General features: G+C 33.1%; 1 protein-coding gene across 2 annotated transcripts; it reads right to left on the bottom strand.

Moving 5' to 3' along the window:
• Positions 1–6,507: 6,507 nt before the first annotated feature.
• Positions 6,508–11,584, bottom strand: LOC146896931 (LRR receptor-like serine/threonine-protein kinase IOS1). Of its 2 annotated transcripts, XM_085731865.1 has the most exons (13): positions 11,470–11,584; positions 10,845–11,391; positions 10,142–10,620; positions 9,440–9,578; positions 9,277–9,348; positions 9,087–9,158; positions 8,915–9,001; positions 8,461–8,624; positions 8,158–8,384; positions 7,949–8,075; positions 7,780–7,848; positions 7,515–7,704; positions 6,508–7,109 (listed from the first exon to the last, which is right to left on the bottom strand). In XM_085731865.1, the coding sequence occupies exons 1-13, from the start codon at positions 11,552–11,554 to the stop codon at positions 6,695–6,697; spliced, it is 2,673 nt and encodes an 890-aa protein (XP_085587991.1). In that variant the 5' UTR covers positions 11,555–11,584; the 3' UTR covers positions 6,508–6,694. The 2 variants fall into 2 exon arrangements, with proteins under 2 accessions (XP_085587991.1, XP_085587993.1); XM_085731867.1 differs by lacking the exons at positions 8,915–9,001; positions 9,087–9,158; positions 9,277–9,348.
• Between the last annotated feature and the right edge of the window lie 500 nt (positions 11,585–12,084).

Below are 12,084 nucleotides of genomic sequence, written 5' to 3'. Positions count from 1 at the left end.
TTCGAATAAGCTATTTTGTATAAATGAGATCGGAATAAGCTGTTTTGCATAAATAAGTTGTTTTGAATAAGCGGTTTTTAAAAAATCATTCTAATAAGTTGTTTTGCATAAATAAACTATTTTGAATAATTTGCATAAATAAATTGTTAAGAAAAAAATTATAATATGGGGCTTTATTAGGCCCACAAATAAATAGATTTTATAGTGGGCTTACTTGAGGTGTAGAAATCAATTATATTGGGTGTAGAAAGCAATTATGTACGGTGTATAAGGATCTCCTTATGCACCATAACCACACCCCTCAAAAATCTAGCTAGTTCCTTTTTGAGATTTATTAAATTAAAAAACAAAAGCAGTTGAATGAGTATTTATTCTAATAAGCCATCAACAAAATATAACATGTGTTTTTTTTTTTTTTTTTCCTTTTATGTATTACTCAGTGACCTAGTGGTAACAGTTGATTGGACCTACCTCAAATCTATGGTTCCAGTTCAACAATTGGCAATTTGGCATTTTCTCCGGCTTCGGCTGACATGTTTTTAGCCTAATATTACTTTGGAAACTTATCTTTCCAAGCATTATAAACTTTTTAAGTGTTGCCCTGCTTTTAAGTGTTGCCCTGATTTTTTTGGTATAAATTATATTGTACTTGATTTTTCTTGAGTTATGGAAAATGTTAAATTGATAACTATGAGCCGTGCATAATCAATATTTTATAGTTGAATTGAATTGATGGAAGAGATAGTGCAGTGTAATTGTTTTAATTTCTCTTATAAGTTTCTGCTGACTACTATATTAATAGTCTTGGTTAGTTTCAATTTGTGCAATTTAATGCTTGATTTTTTTAGTGTTGCAAACTTTGACCCCCTCTAATTAGCTTTATGTTTTTCAGATTATAATGTGATTCAGCTTCTAGTATGTTTGTAATTGTGATTCAGATTATAATGTGTATGTTTCCTACATACACTATGTAACACCCATACTAAACGTATCTAAAAAGTTTAGCATGTGCATTATCTTTAGTACTGGATACATAAAATTTACAACATAATTTCTTCGAATGAAATCTTATACAACAATACGCGTTCGTACAATATCAATATAATACATCTTGTCTAAAATATAGGAAATGCATCCTTGAAAATTTCATATCATCCTGCAGCGGGTACGAACGAGCAATTGCTGAAATATCCACCCGGCTACGAACTTGCAATCCAACCTGTTTATCTGAAACAAATAAGGATTGGGATGAGACATAATGTTTCAGTGAGTTCCCCTAATCCTAGGCTATAGGTAACCTCGGGGAAAACCTACGGTCACCACGTGTCTACAATACAACCTGACGGTTGACTATACGTGTGTGGGTACTTGCATACTTAGACGGTTGTGCATACTAGGGCCGTCATAGATTCATCTTAACATGTCATAGGTCTTCCTAACATTATACGTGTCATGGCGGTCAAGGGATCCTAAGACCGCTATGCCAAGATTCGTTGGACGCATCGAGGCCTAAACATAACATAATCATGACACGGTCCTAAACCGGACGATTAGGGAAACCTAAGATCGTCAACGGTATAACATTCTTATCTTGCTCTAATACATAACCTGTACATGCCTAGCATCATATCATAATCATAATCGTAATCATGTTCATATCATATATAAACGTGCGTAATTTCATTCATTCATTATGTTAGCGTTGAACAAACATTATTATCTGAGTTCATTTTACGGAGAGTCCCGGGGTGGAGTAATCCCGAGTACAATCTCATACATAACCGATAAAAACCTATCTAGGTAGTATCGGACTCCCTCAGTGACGTGCGGGCCCCCCTCGAAAGAAGCTTATCCCGTTCTCACAACATCTACGTCTTACATACTCATTTACCACGGATCCTTAAGCGATCCTAAGTGTGGTAAACTACACATATTTCATAGTCTTACACATACATACGAAAAAGGTTAAACCTATACTTACTTACTCGTTTACCACGAGTCCGTGATCTACCCGTTTAACAGTAAACTACCTACTTAATCATGCTCATTCATAGTGAAGGGTTAAACTTAACTAATCACAGCTTAACATGCTTGCATGGTCATTCTTAATCATATGCGAAGAGAATACACTAAACACTTCGCGTCTTAACTTACTTAAGACTCATGCTTTGCATTCTATTTCTCGACAAACTATGTCGAGACTCTACATTCATTCCCTTCCTTAGTTCATCACTACTCGGACATATTGCATATCATAACACTCTTGTGTATCATTTATCAACAACCATTGTTAATGATTTACCATGTCTTTCCCTTGTTTAGAATTGTTCTTTAGTCACTTGGAATTGAGGGGTTCAAATTTCATTAAAAGATTGCAAGAAACGGGCCTCGAACGACATTTCTGGACCACCAAAACATTTTTCAAAAAGTGATGTCTGGGAGCTGCATGCTTAAGCATGCAGACCAGTAGTTACGACGTTTTGCACACTTGAGCGTGCTGTTCACGCTTGAGCGTGCTGTCATCAGTCTAGAAGTGCAGAAATCGTATTTTTGACATAAAAACCTCAATTTCAAGTGTTCTAACCCATCCTAATCATCCAGAACATCATAAAAACAATCTTTATCATATACATGGCGACAATTAACAACAATTGATCATAAATGAAACAAAGGGGTTCTATAACCCTAATTCTTAACTTAGCATAAATCATGCTTTCTCACAAGAAATCACACAACCCAAAGGTAGGATAAGCTATCTAAGAACTCACCTTAACATGTTTGTTGCAATTCCTTCAAGCTTCAAGCTCAAACTCTAGCTTTTGACTCATTCATGATGTTTTAGCCCTTTTTCCAAACCAAGCTTCAACCCATTCTTTCTAATTGTTTCATGCCCATAAGGCTGACATAATCCTTGCTTGATTCACAGTTGGAGGAAGTTTGGAAGATTATGCGCAGAGAGGGAGGCGTGAGAGATAGAGAGAAGGAGGAGAGAATTCTTTCTCTCAAAAGCTTAGAGAGAGAAAGAGAAATGAAAATGAAGAAAATATGGCCCTTGTGGCCTTAAGTATCCCTTGCGGCTCAAACGCGTCTGACCTGACACTGATACATAACTCGTGCTTGACTAATATCATTAATAAACATTCTCCATGATGCTTATCTTCCATGAACATTAATCTTCCAACACGTTTGACTGGTAATATTCCGATACTGACAAGCGGGATATTACACACTGATGTTTGAATAAGTAGGTCCAAGACTTTCATTTGATTATCTGAATTAAGAAACAGGCTAGTAATCAGCATAGGAGTTCCAAAATATGTTGTTGTTCTCTGTCTTTTGTTTGTTTTGTACAGCTTGCTTATGATTAATATTTAGGATTAGAGTTCTTGTAAAAAAATAAAGGATTATGGATTACAGTACTTGCTATAGCTGTATTGATGAAGTGATTTACTAATTGTTTTTATATAATTATTGAACTATTCAATGAAAATAACATTAAATGAAATATAATGGGAGGTATCAAGAAAATAAATTAGTGGGAGCTAAACAAATAATAAACTGTTGTTGCAGATGTGGAAGACGAACATAATTTTAATTTTTAATGTATTTATACATTTTTAAATATATCATCTACAATAATTTGCTGTAGATGTCGAAGATCAAATGGAACTTTTAATGCATAAATGGAACTTTTCATGCATAACGCTTATTCTTAAAAAATTTGTTGGACCTGGCTCTGTTACAATAAAGTACAATCGTTAACAAAATAATTTGAGAATGGTAAATTCTAACACATTTAAAACCTGATCCGATTATATAGATATATAATTAAGCACAAGACAGATTGTCCGTCTTTATGCTAGTATACATTCCTTAAAATCAATAAAAGAATAAAACAAAGAAATATTCAGCAATTGGTAAATCAAGCAGAAAAAGAGGTATAGCATAATGAGGTACAAGAGAACTGAAAAGGCATTTACAGGTGTGTGCCTGCTTGATACATATGTAATATAAATGTATCTGAATTGATTCTGGGCTTTGTGTTGTATTACATCATATGATGTTAAATGCCAAATTTAAAGAGTGCTTTTTGTATGGCATAAATATTCCCTGAGATATACTTAGGATGATGTTTGAAATTGTTACGATGGATATGAAAATTTATTTTGTTTCTGAAGCCTTAAATTGATAAATTGATTTGTCATTTATGCCCTGTGTCAAGTGTATGAGTGGATGCAATATTAAGCTCTGTGATTTGAGGATTTTTTTTTCTTTGTTGTCAATTGCTTAGGATGATGTTGATGGGAATGGAGTTCTTGACTATGGAGTGATTGTAGCTGTGACAATTCACTTGCAAAGAATGGCGAATGACGAGCATTTCCACAAAGCATTCAAGTTTTTTGCACTTATGGGCATAGTTTGCACTTATGGTTGCTGCAAGTTCAAGGGAGATGAGCTCTTCTAGAGGGCTGGTTGGAGATTCATTGCAGTTGACAAACGATGTGTGTCATTTGAATTAAACTTGTTTGATTTGCTTAAATTAGGGTGGTAGCTACTCATTTTATATTTCCAATGATATACAATGTATTTGTTTTTTGAAGAGATGTATAATGTATTTGTTCTTTTCATTATGCAACAGAATACTAATAAGTAACATTTTTTAATTGTTACAAGTGATACTCTCAAGTGTTACTGAAATCATTTAGTAACACGGACTTTACTTAACATTTGTCAAATGTTACAATATCTAAATTGTAACATTTGTTTTTGATTTTTTTTTTTCCAATTTTGAAGTGTTACTAAACCTCATATATGTTGTAGTGTACTTTTCTTTTCTACTGAGGTGATGAAGTTCCTCTTCCAGTTTAAAGTCAACAACTATTTTGAATAAGAACATAATTTGTTCAATGCATGTCCTACTACGAAGTTCAAACCTTTTAGTGCAATACCTCCATTTTTGGAGATTTTCAAAGTCACGTAGTTAACTCAAATTAATTGTCGAATAAAGCATATGATGGCACTTTGGATAGTCTCAATTTTTCTATATCATGAATGACATTTGGATTTGAATATTTAGAATCAATCGGAACTAAATTCACAAACTTGGTTGCAGTGCTTACCACCTATTCTTGCTGACAGATCGTGAATTTTATGATTGAAACTGAGCTAAAGATTCATAGTAGTGTTTAAGGTGGTCCTGCGGTACATCGTTCACACCTGTGTTTAAATTTCACCTCTTCAACCTGAGTATCATCAAAAGGATACTGTGAAGTTCTTGCAACCTAAACCATGGATACTATGCATGAATAAGGAGGCTGAGCAAATAAACAAGGTGACTAGTTCTTCTTTGTGTTTATCGATTTGGTAAGCTACTGTCATTATGTTGATTAAGAAATGGTTGAGACCTGCAGTAAGCACTATTATATATAAAAAATTGAATATTCTTTGATTTGCAAATATCAAAACTGTATAGTGCGTCTCTTTTGTATGATATTTAATGTGGTTAAAAAAAACTACATTTTCTATGTTTCCTGTTTAAAAAATAGATGTCCTTTTTGTTATATATTTCCATTATCCCATAGAATGTCATTGCAATGGTAGCTTCGGAGAAACCATCTACATTGTATATTCAACACATACAAACTATTTCAGTGTATAGTTAGCAAGTGTGTACATTGGCAAGAATTTCAGCTTTCTACTAGTCTCTTGCCCCTTATTTTGTCTAGTGTCTTAAACAATTTTAAAATCAAACACAACAATGAAGTTGTGTTGTACAGTCCCTTATTTTCCAAAGTTGTTTAGGAAACAAAATCAATTAAAGGAGTAGAGCAGATGAATGCTAATGAAAAAAAAAAAGACCCTATTTTCATCACAAAAAAAAAAAAAAAAAAAAAAAAAAGCAAAGACCTCATCAGTTCATGAAAATTCCCCACCTTATCAAAATGGTGATGACTATTATACCTACTATGTTCATCATCTCATGAAATACTTATTTTTAAGGTATACTTTCACCACTTTCAGTCTTAGGTGGTTCCTACTGAATGAAAATTAAAGAAACAAAGATATTGAGTTGTGCAACAAAATTCTTCACACTCATAACACCAGAAGTCTGTAAAAATTAGAAGAGGATGTAATTATATAATGCTTAAGGAAAATGATGCCGAAAAAGTTCAAGTATTGCAAAACAAGAAAAACATTTCATTAGTTTTCCCTCGAAAGTTTATAATGATCGACTTTGTGGATTTCACAGTTGAATTTTAATGTTATGCAACTAATAATTTGTCTTGATAGGAACCATTGTTTACCGTGTATTGCCCAAAATACTAGTTCACATTAATTAGAATCCATCCATCCATCCAGTAGTGTGCAGATTTATTCAAACACAGTCCCCTTCATATTAAATTCAAATTTTTAAGATTAATATGAAAAGCAAAATGTACTCTGCAAAACAGTTTCACAAATCAAAAGGCTAAATCATATACACGTTAAAGAAAATGATGCAAAATATAATAAACAAACATATATTTATGAATATAGTACAATTTCTTGGTACAATTCAAATCGAATCACAATAACAATAGAAAAACTAGTGCATCAAATTGAACATGAAAGATTGCAATAGATTAAGTTACTGATCAAACAGAAAAAGGAACACACCACAACTAACAGAAATATCTCATCATTCAAGAAGGTTCTACCTAGCTTGGGGACTGAGTTCAATATCAAGATTGAGGGGAACCAATTCAATTGGATCTTCCTTTTTAGATTTAAAACGACCAACCTTTTTTCGAGCTAATTCTTCAGCCAAACACTCCTTTAGCCCATACATTACTTCGCTCATGTTTGGCCTATCGGAAGAATTAGTGGACACACAAGCCATTCCTATCTCAACAGCTTTCCAGGCAGAGTTAGTGTCAAAATCTTGTTGTAATCTCGAGTCAACGATGTTATTTATATCGCCATTATAAAACATGGATCTAACCCATTGACTGATGTGAGTCTTGTCAGGTGATTTAGTTATGGCTGGTTGACTTGTGATTATTTCCAAAATGACAACTCCAAAGCTGTAGACATCACTCTTCTCGGTCAACCTGTTTGATGTCATGTACCTGCAAGGCAGACCACATTATTTGTAAAAAATATAAAATTTGGTCCTTAAAATTATAAGGTGCTATTAGGTTAGTTAGTACTGAAATAACAAAAATTCAAAAAAGTATTCATAATCATAACTAACTTATTAAGAACCACTTCCACGGTAAGTATTCAACTTTAGAGACGAGTTTTAAATATTTACTAATGACGAGTATAACATCTAAATATCAGTCTTTGGGCCGGATACCAAGTTTCTAAAACAAAACAGAAAAGAGTTGTGTTTGAATTAAATGACCTTCAATATTCCTATTTCATGGACATTTTTGGAATTTCTCATATTTCAAGGACTAATTTGACAATACATTACAATTTAACGTGAAGAAAATGATGCCTGCGTTGATATATATAATTGAATTACTTACTCATAATCTAGGTAACCTGGAGTTCCTGCAACAACAGTGGACAAATGGGTGCCACCATCAGTGGGAAAGTTTTTGGATAGGCCGAAATCAGCCAATTTTGCTTGGAAGCTTTCATTTAACAAAATGTTTGTACATTTCACATCTCTGTGGATTATAGGTGGCTTGCAGCCATTGTGAAGATACTCCAGTCCTGATGTTAAATTATTTCCATAATTAGATTACAAGAATCAAAAAATTGAAGGTAATATTTAGTTTCCTTGCTAACCTTGGGCTGCATCCACTGCTATTCTGAGTCTGTCTGCCCAAGTCAAGAACTTTGCCTTGTTATTTTTTCCTTTACAATAAAATCATATTTAGTACTTTTGAGGTAGGTTGACTGAAACTATTGAATAACAACAACAATAATGATAAAGGTTGTGATCAATGAAATAAACCTGAAAGAAGTTCATCAAGGTTTCCTTTCGCCATATATTCATAAATGAGCCCTATATTGTTTCCTTCATTGCAATAGCCAATAAGAGAGGTCAGATTTTTGTGATGAACTCTCATCAGAAGCTTGACCTGCAACTCAAAAACAACTTTTATGTCTCGATAGCACAACGTTGGTTGGACAGACCCTTATATGCAAATTATGACCACTTGCCTCTGCAAGAAATTGTTCAAATCCATGTACTGATGATTTAGAAAGCATCTTGACAGCCACTTCAGTGTCATCGATTAGACCATAATAAACTGTTCCAAATCCACCTCTACCAAGAATACTATCGAAGTTGTTGGTGATCCTGGAAACATCATCATATGTATATTGTCTTTGCTTGGATTCCAATTGCGAATCATTTGGAGTATTTGACTGCACTTGACTGTTCCCATCTGATAATTTTGTGGAAAAGTGGTTTAGTTCATTACAAATTATAATGTAATCAATGGTAGTTAGAAACTGCATTACCTTGTGGTTTTCTTTTCTTAATAAGGGCACAGATGATAGCTGCTGCACTTACCAGGACTAGGAGCACAAAAATCCCAGCAACTGATGCTACTAAAGGAATCAATTTTTTACTTTTCTTTTGGTTGCATGAATCAGGTTCACAAAGATTTGGATTTGGATCCAGGCTAGCATCAAACACAGAAAAAAAAAAAAATTAAGTTAGAGGCTTAGAGTAATAACTACATTTCACTCATATTTTCTACTGGATTTGCATCGATCCTTATGTACAAATAATCTTAGATGCATCAGTTTTAGAATGAAGTTCCATGCTGCATGCACATAAGGATCAATAAAAAAAGAACACTGAGATCAATAGTTGTCATCACTGTATTTACTTTTACAATAAAGAAATCAAGATATAATCATCTTCAGATTTAAATATAATCATCAAGATAGCTTTAAGTATGAGACATACATCAATAAGAGTGAACCTTCTTTTGATCTCTCAAGTAGGCCACTTGAAACTAAACCTGTAAGGTTGAGGTTGTTCTTCCCCAAGTTTCTGCTAACACAGGACAAATATGACATCTTTTCCTCTTTTGGAATCAATAAAATCACATTGATACACTAATATGGGATTAACTTACAATGTTTTTAGTGACTCCAGTTGTGTCAGAAAATCAGGTAAGGGGCCGCTTAAGCTATTGTTTGATAAATCCCTGAAGTGAACAATTTTGATCCCCAATAGAATAAACAAAAAAAATATATATATATATACAAATTGATTGGTTATGATTTTTGTTTCATCATTTTAACCAGATGAAATTAGAATCTTACAAGTACTGTAACATAGTGAGGTTTGATATGGAGGACGCTATCTCCCCTGTCAATCCACTTGAAGACAAATTTCTGGTTGCATTTCCAAATATATATAACATCAGAGGATCATTGAAGTTTTTGAATTTATGCATATGATTTATTGAAGGGATTGTAAACTTACAAAGATGTGATTCTTGGGATGCTATTGCCATCTATACTACAGTTTAGGCCTTCCCACATATAATTCACAGGACCACATGGATCTCCTTGCCAATCTCTAGCCACCCCATAAGCATTCTTGATGTTTGTGATAGCATCAACTAGTATGTGGTGAAAAAAAATTGAAGCCAAATTAATTTGTATATTTTTAGAGCTGTTTTATTTTGGCAAACAAATTTGACATCAAACTTCGACATCAATTTGGATTGTTAACACAATTTAAATATGTAGTTAATTATTTTAGATGAATGGTGAATGAATTATACTCCTTCCGATCTTTATTGTAAGAAGAAAAACAAAAAACTATCGAAATCAATTCAATCATTAACTAGGGTAACTTTTTGAATATTTTTACAAATATACAGTCATAAAAAATTGTTAATCATTAAATACATCCACTAATATTAAAAAACAAACATTAAATAAAGGATAGAAAAGTCTTTTAAATAATAACTACATCTTAAAAGTTGTGACATTTTCTTATAAATAGGACCAAATTTTTTTTTGAAAATTTTCTTATGTATAGGACCGAAAGGGGTATATAGTTAATTAGCTGCGACAACTTATTATATTCATTAAGCATGATGTTGAATTTTGAGCTCAAATATATCATTTATGTATTTTTAAACCACAAATGACACTAGAAAATAAAGGGCTAACTTACCATCATCTTGTTGAGTTTCTGATAGTGAGAAGTCTTTTACTTTATAAACCTCGATGGCATTGAGGATTGGTGGATGGGTTGAATTATCTGCCTTGAAAAGGGAAATTAGATAACTTTTTGCTCCAGTCCATGGTGTTGTACTAGATATGGTACTTACTGACTGGTATACAGGTATCTCAGGTCCAAACAAAAAGTTTTCATTCACAGTGATATTGAATGATCTAGTTTCATTTTCTGCCAGCTTCTCAACCTCATTAAAGTGTAAATATATGTAGAATCGGTCATTTACATTATCTGCATTCCATACCAATTGTAAAGGGGCACTGGCATTTACTGGTTTAGCAGCAGTGCTCATAACAACTGCCGGTGGTTCATAATCATTCTGAGCTAGATCATCGTTGTTAAGTGAGGTGCTTAATCGTGCCCAATTAATGAATTCGTAAGGAAACCAGTAGCGGTCAAAAACATCATCTTTGTACCTGTTGTTTTTACATGACCAAAAATATTATTATTTATGTTGTGAATTCAGACATAATCTCACACCAATAAACTTAGATCCGTAGAGCAAAAAGGAAATAGTAACGAATATCAAAGTAAATTTTCTCAAACTTCGACATCAATTTTGAGACAAATTTTAACAATTTATATGGATATAAATTTTAAACTAAACTAATTAATGTGCTGTTAGCCGACTCCATATTACCTGTATTGTAAGTTTGTGATGGAACCCATATCAAATCGAAAGAAGTATGATAATACTGATGATTTAGCTGAGTGTGTGACATAAGCTGTATTGTTCAAAGTCCTCAACTCTATAACTGAAATGAATGGAGTTCCATTTTCTGTGTTAACAAGACATGGTTGTATGTAATCTTGTGATGGAGTGTATATGATCTCCTTGAGTGTGAGGACTGATACATTGGTGAACTTGACTGTATCCCAAACATTAGCTCCAAAATGAAGATCAAATTGTGGTGGCTTGTTTAGACCATCATAGTTACCATAATAGAAAGTAGCTCTTATTAAATATTTAGTACCACTTGTTACATTTATTTTGTAACAATTTCTCACTCCACTTGGAAAGCTCCTTACATATTCTAGTTCTTGTTTAATAATAATATTTGTAAGCGGTAACCTCTTACTTTCACCTGTATTTATGAATTGGGCATCTGATATGTAATTTATGCCTGTGTCCTTTTCAGAATAGTTTGAATTTTCAGGCAGACCACCACAATCTATGCTAATGAATCCTGAGACATATAAACAAGAAAACTTAATTCAGACAACTAAGTGACATAAAGCAACTATATAGAAATTCATAACCAAACCTGCATATGGATCCTGAGCTTGTACCAAAACCAAAACAGTAAGGACAGCAAGTAATACCAAAAGAAAATGCAGAAACATTCTCATCACTGTTTGCTTCGTTAGGAATACAACAATAATGAGTGACATACAATACAATGATTTATACTACTAGATTTGCATTCAACGTAATTAAACTTAAATGATAATGGTAATTATGAGTAAGAGTTTTCGTGCATTTGTTTTACGATGTCATGACTTTCGAAAGAGCAATGATAGGTAGACATCGTTAATGTGTACACTCATTTGTATCACTGAAAAAATTTCACTTAACCAAATATATGGTCTATGTGACCACATTTTTTTAGTTGCGGGACCACTATCTTTTAAAAATTTATTTGGTTAACTAAGTGGAAAAATAATGGTCACGCATTTTAGTTGCGTGACCACATTTTTCAGCTTCTAAATAGGGGTCACACAGACCATATATTTGGTTAACTGAAATTTTCGAAATACTTAAAGCAAGTTTTTTTTTTATTTGACAGCTAAGATTGATTGACAATATAAAAAAACTTATAGTGACGTATATAAACAATGCTGGCCTTATGCAAGTGCATCAAGCCCTTGACACAGAGCGT

Source organism: Medicago sativa, chromosome 8 (assembly GCF_051527215.1).
Source record: "Medicago sativa cultivar Bolivia chromosome 8, Bolivia_mono, whole genome shotgun sequence".
Lineage (NCBI taxonomy): Eukaryota > Viridiplantae > Streptophyta > Magnoliopsida > Fabales > Fabaceae > Medicago > Medicago sativa.
This window is presented reverse-complemented; position numbering and strand designations above follow the sequence as displayed.